The sequence below is a fragment of the Sylvia atricapilla genome, chromosome 2 (genome assembly GCF_009819655.1).
Source record: "Sylvia atricapilla isolate bSylAtr1 chromosome 2, bSylAtr1.pri, whole genome shotgun sequence".
NCBI lineage: Eukaryota > Metazoa > Chordata > Aves > Passeriformes > Sylviidae > Sylvia > Sylvia atricapilla.
Genome location: NC_089141.1, coordinates 114,379,994 through 114,398,515, shown reverse-complemented (window position 1 = coordinate 114,398,515; position 18,522 = coordinate 114,379,994). Strand labels below are relative to the sequence as shown.

The window sequence follows — 18,522 nt, the reverse complement described above, 5'->3', positions numbered from 1 at the left end:
GCTCACCCCTGCCTGGGCATCCACCCTTCAGCAGGAAAGATCTCTGGATCTAGAGACCTACAAATAGTTGTGACTGCCTGGGAGGAATTCAGGTTTTTGGAAAAATCCTGAGGACAGCACAGACCTCAATTGCCAGCACAGATTGCGGCTGCACGCGCTCCCTGCCTCTCCTGACACTGAATCCCTCAGGATCCTTCTGAGGACGGAGGACGGGAAGGAATTTCTTCACACAAAGGTCACTCGTGGGAAGGAGCTGCCCAGGGAAGTGTGGAATGCCCAGCCCTGGAGCTGTCCAAGGAATGTGGTGCTCTGGGCTGGGTGATGAGGTGGAGATTTGGAACTCGATGACCAAGGAAGGCATTTCCAAGCTCAGGGATTCTGAGATTCCTCAAAAAAACCCAAAAGGTTTGACAGGGTGAAAGGGGAAGTGGGAGACGAATGGGGCAAAAGGACTCTGGAAAACAAGGAGCACTTTCACCTCTCTCCCCCATGTCCCCTTTCTTGCCTTCCCAGTTGTTTTTTCCCCCTGCAGCATTGGGGCCGCAGGGACTCCTCCCAGACACAGCAGAGAAAAACCCTTCTGCAGGGTGAAAAACAGTTCTTCAAGACATGCAAAGCCTCATGTTTCTTTTTCCCAAGTGGCAGAATCTACAATCAGATTTTTCCCCTAAAAAAGAAGCTAATCCTAACAATGTCCTTAAAGTTCAGAGGCTGAATGGATCTTTTTGGCCATTTACTGAAACTCAAGAAATTCCACCTAAACCCAAGGAAAAAAATTCTTTCCATGGAAATGGCAGAGCCCTGGAACGGCTTCCCAAAGACATCCCAAACCAACCCTCAAAATTCTGGGATTCTTCAGTTTCAATCTACTACAAACCCCACAGAAAGAATATTTCTTCTTCCTCCTCCTCCATTGACAGTTTGTCATCTCCAGGCTTATTTTTGGTTTTTTCTTTTTTTTTTTCTTTTTTTTTTTTTAATACAGAAACTTTTCAGTAATGGAATTTACAGTGGATAACAATCATAAGACAAAAATTTCCTTAGAAAGAATACAAAAAAAAAAGGCAGAAAGCTGCTAAGAGCTATCATGTTTTAAGTGCTATAAAATGAGACAAGACAGCTTCCTGTTGTTGCCAGAAGAAAAATGAGAAACTGAAAAAAAAAAAAAAAAGCAAAAAAAAGAGCAATGAGTGCAATTAAAAAGTGCTAAGTTGGCCAAGGTAATACAGTTATTTTATAAATGTGCATCACAGCTCTGCATTTAAAAAAATCTTTTGACACAGCTTTAATCACTCAGCTTTTACACACTGGTAACTGATTACCTGTTATCTTCACTTAATGCTGACTGAGCTGTAACTGCCTGACTTCAAACACAGCCACCTGCCTGCCTTTGGTATATTTATACACAGAAAAACAAAAGGTTAGTGCTGCAAATGGAAAAAAAAACAAACCACACAACACAAAAGGGAAAAAAAAAAAAAGAAAAAGCCACCACAGGACAGGTTCTGCTTTCAGCAGAGGGAGGACAACACATCTCAAATGGTCTCAAAATAGGCTAAAGCTGAGTTGATCTTACAATTATAGCGTAAACAATGCCTGGGTCGTGGTTATGTTGTTTGAAAAGAAAAACCAAAAATCTCCAGAGACCTGTATCAACTTCTGTATGTTTAAGCCATACCCTTAAAAGTTCACTATTCACTCACAAAGAGAAGTAGACAAACATGAAGATTCCAAGCGAACAGACACAGACCAGTCCAACATTTAGTAATAGTTTAACTTTTGGAGTCTCTTCCAGCATTTGTAAACAAACAGTCTCTTCCTCGACCTCCCGCACCACTCTCTTGTTTACGGTTTACTTTTAAAGCCACAGAACCAATCTATGAATTTCAACTGTCTCGCCTTGTCGTCAGTCCCCTCCTCCTCCTCGTGCTTTTTCTCCCCCATCAGGGCCGCCTGTCCGTTGGAATAACAATCCACGGGCGTCTCCACCTCGGAGTGGCTCACCGAGATCACCGGGTTGCTGTCATCCCTGCACGTCACCAGGAGGTTGATGTCCTCCGGCTTCACGTTTTTAATGTTCTCCTCCGACTTCCCGTTGGGAATGATGTGGTTGGCGTTCTCGTTGCACTTGAGGATGCTCTTCTCCTGCGCCTGGTACAGCTCCCCCTTGCCGGCGCTCTCCGGCGCGCTGCGTTTCCTCAGCGCCCAGAACGTGGTGGTCCGCACCTGCTCCTTGGTGGGCGGCGGCGTCAGCAGGCTCACCACCACCGTCACCGCCCCGGTGATCCAGAACAGCCCCGTGGCCACGTACATGTAATGGATGTTCTTGATGAAGCCGGGCCTGGTGTCGGGCTGGTCGCACTCGGGAGCGCGGTAGAAGAAGGCCAGCACCAGGCGGATGGCGCCCAGGATGAAGCCGGCCATGCCGCCGTAGAAAGCGCCCTGCTCGTTGCAGCGCTTCCAGAAGATGGCCATGAGGAAGAGGGCGGCCACCGGCGGGGTCAGGTAATCCGCCACCTCCTGGATGTACAGGTACATCTGCCCGCCCTGCATCTCCACGATGATGGGCACCCAGGCGATGCTGATCACCACCATGAAGGCCACGAAGACCCTGCCCACGATCATCAGCTCCCGGGAGGTCGCGCTCTTGCGGATGAGCTTGTAGACGTCGAGGGTGAAGATGGTGCTGGCGCTGTTGAAGATGGAGTCCAGGTCGCTCATCAGCGCGGCGATCATCACGGCCATCATGAGCCCGCGCAGCCCCACGGGCACCAGGTTCATCACCAGGCGCGGGTAGGCGATGTTGGAGCAGCCCGCCCTGCTCCCGCACACCTGGAAGCAGTGCTCGGGGTTGATGCAGGCGATGTCGTCCGCAAACAGGATGCGGGAGATCATCCCCGGCACCACGATGATGAACATGGGCAGCAGCTTCAAGAAGCCGGCCATGAGGGTGGAGCCTTTGGCGTGAACGATGTTTTTGGCGGCCAGAACTCTCTGCACTATGACTTGGTCGGCACACCAGTACCACACCGAGGCCGGGGTCTGTCCCAGCAGAAATCCAGGCCAGGGGATGTCTTCGTCCGTCGGCTCGCGCAGCATTTTCAGCGAGTCGGGCTTCGGATTGACGTTGCAGGAGTTGGTGTTGGAGATGTTGTAGGTCAGGAGGATGGAGGTGATGTTGGGCGTCGCCAACATGTACCTCCTTTTCACTTCTTCAAACCCACCGACCTCCGTGAGGCTTATGATCATGAGTGTGAGGGCCCCGACGATCATAAGCAGCGCTTGGAGGGTGTCCGTGTAGATGACGGCCACCAGCCCTCCGGTCACAGTCAGCAGCGCCGTCATTCCGATCAGCAGGATCACCGACAGGTAGAGGTTCCACCCTAGGGACTCTTGGATAAAAAGCGCCCCCGAATACAAGTCAACCGAGAGTTTGGTGAAGATATAAAGAATTAGAGACAACGCTGCAAAATAGATTTGAATCCTATGCCCTCCGAACCGCTTGGACAAGTATTCGGGCATGGTGTACACTCCCGACCGGATGTAGACTGGCACGAAGACCCATCCCAAAAGCTGCAAAAGCATTAAGGCGTTGAACTCCCACGCGCCTACGGCGAATCCGCTCGCCGCTCCAGATCCTGCGAGCCCAATGAAATGTTCACTTCCAATATTGCTCACAAACAACGAGGCCCCGATAGCTACCCAGGTCATAGAACGCCCTGCCAAAAAGTAGCCACTCACGGTGCTCCGATTGTTTCTCCACATGGCAAAGAAACCTATGCACATTACAAGCACGAAGTACAGGGCCACAATGGCAATGTCTGCTGGCTCCAAAGCAGCCCTCATTTTGTAACCAAAAAAGCCTTCGCTGACGTCCACTTCTCGCCCCCCAGCCAACGTCTCTTAAGCACCACGTGAACCAGTTTTAACCAAAATCAACACAGCGGGTCAAATTCTTTGTCCCTTGGTTTGCTGTCCTGATGCTGGTGGCAGTGGTACATTTACTTTTCTCCGCTTCTCAAATTTGGGAACTTAGCACGCACTTTTAATCCACATTCCACAAGAGCATCAGCCTTAACTCAGTTGATGTAGGAGAAATTCTTAGTTGCAGCTAAGTTTAGTGAGGCCTACTGTACCAACCCTGCAAGGCAGCAAAGACAAAAGACAAAGATTGAATTAGAGAGGAATTTCATGAAGTAATGAGAAAAAATTTGAAGTGTAGTAAAACAAATCACTGAACACCACAGATTTTTCCCCCTTTATAGTTCCTGCAATCCATAACAGACATCATTCAGTATTTGTAGGGCTAAGTGGTAAAAGCCTTTTACAAGTCAACTTCAGTGGTTACAGGCACCTTCAGAGACGCAGCGATTCGGGAGGATTGAGTGACCCAAATTCCCCACAACAAGGCAAGCAACTAAATACATTTTTTTTTTTTCTCTTTACTCTGGTGTCTAACAGATCTCCTTCTCAAGCCGCTAAACAGATCTTTCATCCGATCTTTGGAAATAAAATTAAAATACTCCAACAAATACCAACAGCCGTGGAGCACTGGCTCAGCATTTTCTGCACTGTACCCACTAAATCCTGGGAGATTCTGGCACCACAGAAATGCACTTGAGACACCAGCTGGCTGCTAGAAAAATCAAAGTGAGGTCACAGTGCTGTCAGAAAACAACATCCATTTCAAATCAGCTGGAGAATCAAGGTTATTCCGCAGGTTTTGAGGTGAGTTTGCTCCTGTCTGGGGTACAGATAATCACAGGGTTATTTTTCACGTGGAAAGCTCTCCATACAGTCATGTGAACCTAGGGGAGAAAACATCCCATTCCAGTAAGTGGCAGAAGCAAAACTCTGCCTGGCATCCCATTTTAGGGCCAGCACCTTTGGATACCCACAGCTGGGGTTTCGTGGGAGCACCAGAGGCACAGGAGGGAACACTGGGTGGATTTTGGCAGCAGTCACAGCTGGAAGGATGCCAGGAAATGCCCTTCCCAGCACCCATTCCCATGGTGAAGCTTTCCCTGTCACGGTCTTCCTGAATTCCCAATCCCACCTGACGGCTGCCAAACGTGTCAGGAAACAAAATTCATTTTGCCAAGCAGGACTGAAGCGCTGGAAGTGGAGGGAAGGGGACGATAAAGACTTGGTGGCAGAGGAAGGGACACTGAGGAGCTGCATGGTGGCTCCCTCGTGGATTTGGGATGTGTTCCCATCTCCTGTTTATGCTTTGGGAGGTACCACAGAATCATGGAATGGTTTGGGATGGAGGGACATTAAATCCCACCCAGTGCCACCCGTGTCATGGCAGGGACACCCCCCACTGTCCCAGGTGCTCCAAGCCCCAGTGTCCAACCTGGCCTTGGGCACTGCCAGGGATCCAGGGGCAGTGTCACCCTGTGCCAGCCCTGCCCACCCTCTACAACCCAAAAGCTTCTACTGGATTTAGAGAGAGCTGGACACAGGATTCTCCCATTCCCTACTCCCAACGGCCATGGGAAGGGAAGATTAAAGCAAAGAAGAGGTTCAGTCTAAAGATCAGAACACAAACCTTCAGCAGCAATAAGAAGATTATCACAGAAGGTGAGGAACAGGGTCTAACTCCACTTCTCATTGCCACCCACTGGTGAAGGCACAAGAAAACCAACACTGGGTCTTTTTTTCTGGCCATAAAGTCTCACAAGTCCTACAAGCATCAGCTCCAGGCCTCCCCTTCCAGTTCATTCTCTGGCACAAGGCTGAAGCTCCCATTTCCTCATTAATTAATGATTAATATAAACCGCCTGATAGCATATTCTAATATTTGGTTGGTTTCTTGTTTAGCACCCCTGCCATATATTGGGTTTGTTTAAAAGGTCAATAAAGCCATTTCAGATGCCAAGAGAGTTAAGGTTGGAAATGCACACGTTGTGTTGAAGGCAGCAATGGTGCTGAGGTAAAAACGTGCAACTCCTCATACATTTTAAAAATAGCTCCCAGCAAGCCACAACTTCGGCCTTCAGGAGAAATCCACCACTGTGTCATTTGTATGGTCCAGCTGTTTTTCAGGAGAAAAATTTTAAAAAATAAAAATAACAAGGGTTCCCCCCAAGCACCACAAACCCACTTGAGAATAGAGATATTCCTACTGCTGGAATTACAGCCAATAATGAGAGACTGAGGAGACATGGCACAAAACGGACTGATTACAGCACTGGGCTAAATTTATCATTCCTCAGAAGCCTCAAACCACAGATGTATTTTCAATTCTTCCACAGAAGAATTCACATTTCTCCCCACCCGCAAATACAGGAGTAGTTAAATGGTCTAATAGCTTAATCCAACCCAAAATTATAAACACTTCACATCAGATGACGCAATCAGCGCCAAGTTTAATGGACTATTCTTAGTTTTAAGCACTTTGGAGCAACACTTTAATAGTGTTGTGTCTTTTGCCATATTCAGCTAATTTTTCAACTACATTATGTTTATACCAAAACGATAAATATTTGAAGAGAAAGGGAAGAAGAGATTTTACTGAGATATGACAAAAGGAAAATCTGCTGTGCAGAAAACCAGAAGAACAGCCAGATAAGGAAATGGCAATAATTAATATTTTTATTGTTCTGTTGCCCTTCTCATTACTAAAAAATGTTTGATTTTAACTTGAGTTTACCCTCCACCATCTTCCCTGTAGGTTCATCAGTGACCTGTCACAAATATCCTAGAGAACAGTATGAAAAAAAAAAAAATTCACAAGAATATCTGTTAAAATGAATTCAATTTGATACCAGAAGTATCCAGAGTGTTTCTATGATCCGGATATTAACAAGGAAGCTGTGGCTGCCCCTGGATTCCTGGGAATGTCCAAGGCCAGGCTGGATGGGGCTTGGAGCCACCTGGGATAATGGAAGGTGTCCCTGCCCTGGGGGTGGGACTGGATGGACTTTAAGGTCTCTGAGAATCCAAACCTTCTGTAATTCCAGGATCCAGACTCTCTGACAAGTGTGTCAGTATTAGACGCAGCTGTCCTCAAATAAATTGTGACATTCCTCAATTAAGTCACTTCAGTTCCAAGGGGCTCATTCCAACCAAAATAAACAACATGTGAAGTTCCTGGAGCGCTTTCCATACAAAGACACGGCCAGACCATGCACCTGAAATAATCAAATTTCAGAGAGTTGAACCCTGCCCTTTGTCACCAACACCTGAGGGGTTGTTTTTTTGGTTTTGGTGTTGTTTTTTTTTTTTTTTGCAGGGCTCAGTTTGCCTGAGCTGGAAGGTGGAAAGTTTTCAGCAGCCACCACAAATTTGCTGCACTGTCACTAAATTACAGCACTGAAGTAGCTTCTTGTACCAGTTTCTTAGACCTAATTCCAAAATAACCCTGGAACTTTTCTTCATTAGGAAAATGAGACTCGTCCCTCTGAACTTTCAGCAAGTTCTGACCTCAAGTCTTACAAAGGACTTTTGAGATGCCCCATGTGAGTTTAATCCTGAGTTATTAGAACAGTGAACATTGTGGCACTGACAGAGGGAGGAAAAAAAAAAAAAAAAAAAAGGCAGAAAGACAGTTCTGCTGCCAAGGACTGGGAATTTTTTTCCCTAAGGCTGTTTTCTGGCTGGATCATATCAAAGACACAAAACAATGTGCTTCCCTCTTGTGTGGAAATAGAGGCTGCAGCTCTGGTGAAACAATGCATATGTCTCTCCAACACCCAGCCCGTTCCTTAAGGGAATAAAAAAATCCCAAGCAAGTCCCTGAAGAGAGATTTCGTAACGTGAAGCAGACCCAGGGTGGGATTTTGAGGAGAAATTTGTACCATTGTTCTAAAGGAAAACTTTCTCCACAGTGCTTTTCTAATAAAATGGGTGTTTAAAACATGCCAGAGTCCAACTGCTCCAGCTCTGAAGCCACTATTTGTTCCCAGCTCCATCGGCTTTTTGGTGATGGGAAGTTTCTGAGCTGACTTTTCCTTTTCTTCTCACCAATCCTGATGTCTTAAGGGTTTAATTTGGGGATGCAGATGCCCACCTATCCCACAGGAGTCTCCACTGTCATCAAATTAAGTGCTGTGCTCACAGATTTCCAAGTAGTTCTCAGATTATTTCTTGGAAACAACATTTTCCCTCTCCACCTTCAAGCAGGAGCATTTGAACTCAGACCTGCAGCACTTCACCTACTGAACAGCTCTGTTGTGTGGAAGGAATCTGTCCAGATTGCCAGCATCGTGGAAAATATTAAGTCTGCCACAGAAGAATTAATAAATAACAGGAGTCTCACGCCTTGAGTGGGGTCTGTGCCATGTCCAACCCCCTGAGTGTGTTCTCCAGACTCCTCACACTCCTGAGCTCCTACCTGTCCACTGCTCCTCAGTAAACACAAGCAGGAAAACCTATTGGGGGAAAAAAAAAAAACCCAAAAAAAGAAAAAAATAAAAGCTTCGTTCCATTTACCGCAGCACTCCAGAACATAAAAAAGGAGCACTGAAGCTCTTCATGGAGTAAGTGATACATAAATTATGTAGCACATGCCCTTGAGGAAGCAGGGGCTATCCTTGGCAGCTGCTCAACACAGCCCTCAGCATCCAGGGCAGCAGTTCCAGGCTTTTCCCTGAAAACCAGGAGCTGGGGCAGAGGAATGTGCCAGGAACCCCCCTGGGACAGATAGGGAAGGCAGAAGTTGAGCTGGAGCATCCAATAAATAACTGGAGCTGCTGGGGATGCCAGGCCAGGTCTGGACTGAAGAGGCTGCAGCAGGAAAGGGCCACGTTACCTGAGCCAACCTGACTGAACCTGTTGGTCACACTCTGTCTCATCAACCTCCTGCTGGTCTGGAGAACTCAGGAGCCAACTCCATCAACCACCACTACCAAAAAAAATCCAACTGGAGGTGCAAGGATCCAGTCACTCACTCAAAGGAGTTGTTATGGACACGTAAGGAACTTTTGTTTTGGTCAGGAATCACTCCAGCTCTGGTCTTCGTTTTGCTGCAGCAGCACAAAAAAAAGCAGCTTGTTCCAGCATAAATTCTTCTGGATTCTTTTCTACACCACTGCTGAGGGAGACACGAGAGAAATGAGTAACCCCAGAGCGAGAGACACAGAGAACTCACTGCGTTTGCCAGACAGAAATGGGATGTACAGTGGACAATTACAGAGCAGAAACTGGAGTGATGCGAGGCCAACTGCAGCTCAAGGGCACCGGGACTGACACTCTTAGAGCAGGACATCGTTTAGTTGTCATTTTTGGGGTTTTTTTAACCATTTCCCTCTCTCATCCCAAGCAAATGCACCTATTCCAATGTCCCACCAAAGTCACAAATGAAGGGGGGGAGAGGGCACAGAAAGGACACTCCAGCAGTCAGTGGACTCAAGAGAAGCTCCAACCTTGCAAAGCAAGAAAAGATGGATTTTTTTTTTCAAAATCTGCATCACCCTCCCCGAGCCACTTCGTGCCACTGCCTGTGACATTCACAGTTGGCTGGTTCCCTTTGCCAAGAGCCAGTCCCCAGCACTCCAGCAGGAATAAGGAACTGATTTGCTTCCACTGTTCCTCCCAAAACTCCAAACACCTACAGGGCAAAGGGGAGGGGGTAAGCTGGGGACAGAGGGAAGGAGATAGAAAGTCCCTTTTTATCTGTTAAAATACAGAGACACCAGAAAGAAACTCTGTCTTCTCCAGGCTCAACCCAGACATGATGTAGCATCGTACCCAGGAGATCAATCCATCAATTTGAAGAAAATAAGGAGCTAATACCTTCCTTTTCCCCTTGTCAGCCCAAAGAATTGGCTTATGTTTCCACGGGTGACAAATGTTATCTGGAGGAATTTCTTCATGGAAAGGAACTGGAAGGGGCTGCCCAGGGAGGTTTGGAGTTCCCAGGGAAGGCGTGGAGGTGGCACTCAGTGACAAGGTGGGCATTGGGCACAGCTGGGACTCCCTGGGCTGGGAGGGCTTTTCTGAGCTCTGGAATCCTGTGAAAGGAGCAGAAACTGCCAAATAACTGAGCCTCTCTTCCCTGGGAAATCAGCAGAACCTTTTCTGCCTTGGCTGCAGCTCCAGCAGGGCCCCCCGAGCTCAGTTTGTCACCACAAACCCCAGCCCTCGGCAAGGAAACCACAGAGAGGTGACATCCACCCCTCTGCAGGACACAGTTCTTTTCCACAGGAACTGAAAGCAAAAGGGGCAGAGACAAACCAGAAGCCACGTGGTCAACAGCAAAATTAAGGGCACCACAGGGCAAAAAGCCAGACATTTTCAAGGAAGTGCGAAGGGGCTGGCAAAAACTGGAAGGTTCTGGCATCACACAGCACCAGGCAAGATTTCCCTGCCAGATCTCACTGCACTGGAAGGTGCAGAAGGACACCGAGTCCCGAGGCTCAGATCTCTCCTTCTGACAACCCAAAATCCAGCAGCACAAACGTTTCACTGCCACGGCAGGAATGAAGGACATGGAGTACTTGGTCACCAGAGCAGCAGCAAGAGAATGGGTTAAACAAGCCTCAACAGCCAAGAATTTCATTTCTGGAGTGGATTTGGGACCGCTTCAGATCTCTGGACAAGGTTATCACCATTTTAAAGGCAAATCTCAAAAATGCTGCAAAACCTCTGCTGCTACTGAAGATGCCCTTCCCTTCAGCTGGAGGTTCAACGATGTGATGCAGCTGGTGGTGATCACCACTCAGCAGGGAACTGGATAATCCCAGCCTAAAAAATGTGCTGGTTCATCCCATTTGAGGAGGATTTTGGCTGGGAGAGTGCAGAAGTTACTCGGGAAAGGAGAAAGGAGTGGTAGTCCCCATGGAACTGGGCAAGATACCAGGAGGAAATTCTTCTTCAAATTTCTAGGAAGAACAAAAAAGAAAAAAAAAAAACCAAACCAGACTCATGAAGCGTCTTTAGGACCTCCCCAAATTCCCATCACTTTGCTGGCTGCCCACAGTCTTTGGAAAAATATAAAGCATCCCCAGGATTATTGATAGGTGAGACAGAAGTTCAGGATCATACATCATCCAAGAATTTGAGGCTCTCCACGCTTCCCAGTCAGCTGGGTGCTCTGTCAAGACTTCTCATCCTTCTTGGAGATTTCAAGACACCAAAACCAGAGTTCAATAAAATTCTGCTGGTTATAAAACAATTAATGCTAATCACAAAGCTTGATGCAGAATATCTGTATCGAAAGCTACCAAACATTAATTTCTTTTTCTAAAACACCAGCTGCACTGAACAAATTCCCTCCCTGTATCCATCCTCTGCATGGACCTGGCTTTTTACTATTCCTTAGATATTTGCAGGACTGAACACAAGGACTGGCTCGCAAGTGGACAAACCAGGATTAAAACATAGCAGAACAACAGTTCTTCTGCAGTTCCTCAATCCTGTTTCTTGGGTTCATGACCCTCCTTTCACACCATCCACTTCCTTCCTGCCCTTCTCCTCAGCAGAGGCGATGAATTTTTCATAGAATCTCACTTTTAGCACCAATATCTGCACCAGTGCTCCCCAGGCCAGGTCCTTCACATCTTGCCTTACTTTCCACGTTATTTACTTCCCATATTTCCCGTTCCACTTCTCCATAATTAGTTATATTTTGAAAATCCTTCTGTGTTTTTATTTTTTCCCTGCTTTCACCTTTTGATCAGCTCCTCAATGCACGCTGGGGATATTCCTGGTGCTCCACAGGGCAGGAATTTTTCCAGGGAATAATAACCTGGTTCCCAGAGGTTCCTGCTGCCCTCAGGTAAGGATGGGACATGAAACTCTGCCAAGCAACTGCTCCCACCTAAGCAGCTCTTCCTTCATCCCACATTTGCAGCTGGGGAGGTGTGAGTGCCTGTGGCTCCAGGAACTATCAGCCTGCCATGGATGGAGCCTGAAAAAATCATAGAATCATGGAATGGTTTGGGTTGGAAAGACCTTAAAGCTCCTCCTGTGCCACCTCTGCCATGGGCAGGGACACCTCCCAGTGTCACAGGGTGCTCCAACCTGGCCTTGGACACTTCCAGGGATCCAGGGGCAGCCACAGCTTCTCTGGGCAAAGGAAAAACAAAAGCAAAGATAAATTACTTGATCAACAACTTAACACCTCCCAAAGCAATCTTTGCGGGGCGATTATGGTTCTGGGATAAGGGAACTGGAGAAATCAGCTCCTGAAAGAACACACAGGGAAAAGCAGAGCTTCCATCAGTCCAAAGTGTGGAATTGATGAAGATTAGGAGACAGAAAACACAAAACACACGTGAGCTGAGGGAGCAGCTTCTCCTCAGTGTTACAATGGACAACTTTGACGGGAGTCAGCCACATTCCAGGGCTTTCCAGCAATGCAGGGATTAATGCTGTTCAGCACAAAGGCTTCTCCTGCCCTCTTTCCCAAGAGTTTTGGGACAGAATCTGCTCCATGCTGAAGTTAACCAACATCTCCCTGTTCACAGCCAGAACACGTCAGGAGCAAAATCCTACCAGGAGCAAAGAGCTCGTAGCTGAGGAAGAAGCAGGGGCAGCCCAGAGAAGTTTTAACTCAAAGGTTAACCCCCACTGCTGTCCCCTGAAGAGGGACTGGCCAAATCCCACTGAAATCCAACCAAAGGCCTGCAAGAAACTGAAATTAGGCTTAAACTATTCTGCAGAAGAGAATAATCCTCTATGTCCCCTCACACCCAGGCACGTATCCCACACTTGGCAAGAAATTCCTGCTCTTCCAAGACTGAAAATGTCAAATATCAGGCAAGAGGGTATCGTTCCCAAACGCTGTCTGCACCACGCTCTCCAAAATTCAGTTCTTCTTATGGAATGCTCAAGGCAGAAAACAAAAAGGTGACTCCTCCAGCAGAGCCAGTGCTGGATCTTGCTGTTTTCTGATCCTGTCTTTTGGTTCCAAGGCTTTGGTGTCCTTTCCAGCACCACCCCCGACTCCAGGATCCCTCCCTGCCAGGCTGAAGAGCCTGTTCCAGCCTCCTAAAAATGCCAGTTGGGCACAGAGGAACAAACTTTTGTGTCATTTTAACCTGCTCAGCTGGGAAGAGAGGTGGGGAAGATGCACAATTCCACTGGAAGAGCAAGTGGTTCGCCGGAAAGGAAAGAAAATTAAATAAAATGCAAGAAAATAAACCCAGTATCTCCCTGCTTCATTCTCTCCCCCTCTCCTTCCTGGCAACTGAGGCATCAAAAGCCCAATTGCTGCAGCTGCCTACACAGCAATTAAGTGGAATAGTCAAGATGTCAAGCAACACTACTGCCCATTTACTTTGGCATTCCCAAAATAGCCAACAATCTCCACAGGGCAGGTAGAGAATTTTAGAAACACGGCAACCCACTCCAAAAGCAACAAACAGCTGCTGAAGACAAGTTGTGTTGTGAGAACATGGCTGGGGAAATGAGAGCCCACATTCACTGCAGGATTATTATTATTATTATTATTATTATTATTATTATTATTTGGAGGTGTCCAAGGCCAGGTTGGAAAGTGTCCCTGCCATGTGGAACAAGGTGATTTTTAAGACCCCTTCCAACCCAAACCACTCTGGGATTCCAGGAATGGGTGGATGGGTCTCCTAGTCCAGGTATTAGCTGAAAAAAAAGGTGGCTAGGTCTGAGATTATGACACTGTGTGCTTGAACTTTGTCACAGGTGAAGATGAGCATGCTGCTAATAAAACATTGATGAATTTCCTCATTTTTAGTGAAACACTCTGAGTTATTTACCAAGTGCGCATTCAGTTCCGGTTACAGAGGGGTGTCCCTGTGCCCTGCTCTGGGTGACAAGGTGGGCATCAGTCAAAGGCTGGACTCCATCCTGGAGGTCTTTTCCAAGCTCAAGGACTGTGGCATTCCCACTCTGTGTCCCAGTCCCCTTGGAGGTCTGGCACTGCCACCCCACAGCCACTCTGCACAAACACCCTTGGAGGAAAGGAAACCATTTCCAGCCTTTCTATCCTTCCCTTTCTCCCTCACTTCCTTCCAGGGAGTTTCAGAGCTCCCTGCAGAGCCTTGTTCTCCCAACCAGTGAGAATTCCTGAGGATTCACTCCTGGGGATTCACTGCCCTTCCCTGCTCAAAGTCCTGCCACAATCCTCCCACTCAAAGATGGGAGAAAAATCAGGAGCCTTTAGAAAGTCAGCTTTTGCTATGAACAGGGAATCCAGGCCATGGAGAGCCCTGTGTTCATTTTGCACCTTTCCCTCCAGCACAGCTGCAGGGCTTGGCTGGGGCTGCTGTGGGCAGGTAACGTTTGGTTTGCAAACACTGGGACACTGCTGATAACAAATCTGCCACCCAGCTCCCCTCAGCGTTTGTGCTCTGCACGCTGCGGAAAGAAACACGGCGGGCAAAATGAATCATTTCACCTCAACGTGCTCACACCTTTCTCTGCCCAAAGCGTCTCCTCCATCAGTTCACACGCAGCAAACACAAACCCTCAAAATGCACCACAGAGTAAGGGGGGTAATTTATTTCAGGGGGTGCTTTTAGGACTTTTCTTATTGTTTTCTGAAGAGTCACTAAGTGAGGGCTCTGCTGATGAAAAACCTTCTATATACACAGAGTATAAATAATACCCTGTGTTTTAGTATATAAAAATACAGTGGGCTTAATCCAAGTCCATTACTTCTCACAAATCAGGACAGAGAAGAGCTGCTCAACTTTGACTTCAGAATAAAATCCTGACTTTTTGCATAAAGTACATGCAGACAACCAGTGACAGTGACAAAGGCTGGAAACTGAAACCAGTGCGAAGTGAAAGTTTTCCCCTGTTTTGCCCCCACCAGTCCTAAAGCTCTTGGGTGTTGCATTTTTAAGGCACAAAAGGAGAGCTGAAGAGGCTCTGGAGCCTGCCAAGCCTGAGGAGAGCATCAGAGCAGGGATGGATGGGATGTGCTGCCTTGGGACCTTCCCAACAGACTCCAAACAGAAGCCACATGCAGGAAAAGAACAGGAAAGGATCCCTGAGACTTGGACATGAGCAGGGCTGGGCAGCAACAGGGTTTAAAGTAACAAAAAACGAACAGGAGGGACGCATTCTGGATCCCTGAGAACGCCAAGGGAACTATGAAAAGAAAGCTGTGGGTAGGGAAAACCCCACAGAAGCACCAAGTTTGCCACTGGAGAGAGGCAGCAAAGTCTCCAGGATGAGGTTTTGCACCAAGGTGCCAGAGAGCTCCCAGAAGTTCAGGACAAGCCCTAAAGCACAGGAAAGCCAAGTGACAAGGGTTTGGGTTTGTTTTTGGGGTTTTTTTTGGAGGACAGGGGAGCTGCCACAGGTGAGGAAGGACATCACAGACACCAAAAGAAGAGTCAGCACTTGCTCAGACAGCACCAGGACACGCAGCCACCACAGAGGGACTGACAGGGAACACCTGCCCAGGTGCTGTCACCCGTGTGGAAAAGCAGTGCCGTTTATTCTTCCACAGGAAGGAGCTATGGAATCATTCCACTGTTTCAGACCGGCTTATTAGTCCCATATTTTGCCTCATTTAATTCTGTATTACAGCCAGGATTATGCACAGCTTACAGGGGTCATTAGAGCAACCCCTCCCCAGCCGAGATCCAGCAGCACCACGGAGCATAAAACCACTGGAGGAAATATTTCCAAGTGTTCTCATGGCACGAGAAAGGCAGGAGCAGCAAAATATCGGGAAACAAAAAAGCAGCCAGACCTGGCACGCTGCGAACAGCACGAAAATAGCAGCACCTACAGACAGACTCTAAATTTTCGACTGACAACAAGGGTGGGTTAAAAACACCAGCACAAACTGAAATGTTTGGACATAATCACAGAGCTAAAAAAAAAACACCAAAAACAAAAAACCATCCTTGAAGGTACATCCATGTGGAAAGAACATGCTGGAGAGTCCAACTTCAAAAAGAGGCAAAGGTTGCAGCTGTTAAATCCTGAGTGCACTGATGCTCATTAGAAGCATCTGACAGCTAAAAGCTTATCCCTGCATCTCCGTGGTCACATCCTAGAAACCAGGGAGCCTTTCCAGCAGAGAGCACTCCACGGCATCCTTTCAGAGAAGTCAGTTTATTCCTGCCTCAGTATTATGGCAGATTGGCTACGCTTTGCTGTCCTGCCCTGGCTTTAAGCATCTCCCACATCAACAGCACGGCTACAAAAAGCACCTCTGCCTCGTCCACCCGTGGGGAGAGGTGCGGGAAGGAACCAAAAAAAAAATAAAAAATAAAAAAAATCGGACAAAAATGACACGTTGTCAGGCAAGCGGAAAAAAGCAGCGTGTTTTTGCCCTGGTGCAGCAATGTCACCCGCCTTTCTCCCCGCTGCTGTGTTTCTCCACTAGAGGACCCAGGTGAGATGTCTCTACTACAGCTTCTGCAGCTAAACCACGGGGAATAATATATCTAAAAAAAAAAAAAAAAAGAAGAAGAAGAAGAAGCAGCAACCAGCCCCGACATGTGGATGGTCCATGTAAAATGAATGGAAATGTACTAGTGCATGCGGCACACCAGACGTGCTCCCGTAATTCCCAAAAAAAACCAAACGCCACGCTGCTTGGAGCTGCTGCTCGGTGGGAAATGGGGCTGGTGGGAACCAAGGGTAAATCCCAGAGTATCCAGGATCAGAAGGCTCCAGCCCAGCGCAAGTGCTGCTAAATTCCAACACCAGCATTAAGCTGGAAAGTAACAGATAAACAAAGGCTATAGAAGGTACTAGAGAAGGGCCAGTATCAGCTGCTATTTACCAAATAAAACCTCCCATCCACACGGAGATGGCTCTATTTTATTATTATTATTATTATTATTATTTTTACGCACACACATCCCCCATTTCTCTCCCCCCCTTCTCCCCACCCCGCCCGCCCCTCCTTCCCCCACGTATTGACTCAGCTCCTGCCGAATGGGAACAGCATCATTTCACCGAGCTCTGTTATCACCGCGCTGCCAAAAAACAGCGGCAACGGCTGCTGCCACCCCCAGCGCCCCTTCCCGGGGGCGATAGCGCCCAGCCCATCGGTCCCGTTCAACTGCTGCGGGCAAAACCCCATCCCTGGCACTGCCCTGGCACTGCCCTGGCACTGCCCTGGCACAGCCGGGGGGGAAAGGTGGTACCCCGCGGTTGGGAGCTGGCTGGAGAGAATTCCCCTTTTTTCCCCGGAGCCTCGGGAGGTGGCCGGGGATGGCAGCGCAGGTGCGGGGAGGGGGATGGAAAGCGCTGCTGCTGCAGAGGGAGAGGGCGATGCCAAAGGCCGGCTTCACCTGCCGCCGGCGCAGAGAGGGGAGGGGACGGGCAAGGAGAGCCGCATCCCCGCGGCTGGAAAAGCGTGGGATCTGCTTACCTGCGGACCGGAGGGGAGGGGGAGAGGGGACTGCGGCTCGGAGGGGAGAGAGCCACTCGGCCAAGTCTCCGAGGGTGCGGGTAAAGGGGAAGGGGCGATGAGCGAGGGGCCGGAACGCGGAGGGAACCCCGAGGAGCCCGGGACACGCTGCGACACTGCAGGGCGACAAGGCCGGCCGGGCCACGCGGTGCGGCGGGGACAGCGGGCACCCAGGGGACACGGCGGCGGCACCGCGGGGCAACGGGAGGGGAACTGCCAGCCCCAGCTGCCTCCCTCCCCTCCTCCCGTCTCCTGTGCCCCACTCACCCTCTGCATGGCTTTCACGATCAAAGCCAGTTCATAGCGGGGCATCTTACGGCTGGCAGTGGCGGGAGGAGCGGGGCACGGGGCGGGGAGGAGGGGGCCGCGGCGAGGCCGGACAGGAGGAGCGGGGGGGACAGCAGGAGGAAGAGGAGGAGGAGGAGGAAGGCGCGTCCCGGCGCTGTAGCGGCTCCTTCCCGCGCGGCTCCCGCGGCTCAAACGCCCGTACGGGCAGGGGCGGCGCGGCTTAAAGGGCGCAGGAGCTGCGCACGCTCGACCGGGCCGGCCCTGCCCGAGCCAAGCGCCTCCCCCGCCGCGCCGGGGCCGTCCCGCAGCGCGGCCTCGGGGCCGGGACCCCCGCGCGGCCGCGGCCGGGCCCTCCCCGCGCTGTCCCCGCGGCCGGCGCCGCCCCCGGCCCCGCCGAGCCGCCCCAGCCTCCGGCGCGCCTGCCGCCGCCGCCGCTGCTGCTGCAGGGAGTGGAAATTTCCACTGCGCCGCCCCCTCGCTCCCCCCGCGGGGCCGCGCACGGAGCCGGGCCGGGGCCGCGCACGGAGCCGGGCCGGGGCCGCGCACAGAGCCGGGCCGGGGCCGCGCACAGAGCCGGGGCCGCGCACAGAGCCGGGGCCGCGCACAGAGCCGGGGCCGCGCATAGAGCCGGGGCCGCGCACAGAGCCGGGGCCGCGCACAGAGCCGGGCCGGGGCCGCGCACAGAGCCGGGCCGGGGCCGCGCACAGAGCCGGGCCGGGGCCGCGCACAGAGCCGGGGCCGCGCACGGAGCCGGGCCGGGGCCGCGCACGGAGCCGGGGCCGCGCACGGAGCCGGGGCTCGCGGCCTCGCCGCGTGTGAGCCGCGCGTGGCCGAGGCGGCTGGGGCCGCGCGTGTGGGACACTGACGGGGACACTGATGGTGTGGGACACCCTGTTGGTGTGGGACACTGCTGGGATCACCCTGCT

General features: G+C 50.1%; 3 protein-coding genes across 3 annotated transcripts in view; 1 reads left to right on the top strand and 2 right to left on the bottom strand.

Annotated features, from left to right (window-relative positions):
* Positions 1-17,696, bottom strand: part of MRPS6 (mitochondrial ribosomal protein S6) — a 46,788-nt gene extending 29,092 nt beyond the window's left edge. The window contains exon 1 of the mRNA XM_066314248.1: positions 17,576-17,696. Coding sequence (XP_066170345.1) covers positions 17,576-17,620 — 45 coding nt within the window. The 5' untranslated portion in view covers positions 17,621-17,696. The remainder of the gene's footprint in view (positions 1-17,575) is intronic.
* Positions 1-18,522, top strand: part of RRM1 (ribonucleotide reductase catalytic subunit M1) — a 516,096-nt gene that overhangs the window by 335,252 nt on the left and 162,322 nt on the right. The gene's annotated exons all lie outside the window — the stretch shown is intronic.
* SLC5A3 (solute carrier family 5 member 3) lies at positions 947-17,651 on the bottom strand. Its single transcript, XM_066314215.1, is given in 3 exon segments — positions 947-1,851; positions 1,854-4,141; positions 17,576-17,651. Coding segments are annotated over 2 exon segments (2,145 nt in total). The 5' UTR covers positions 3,847-4,141; positions 17,576-17,651; the 3' UTR covers positions 947-1,699.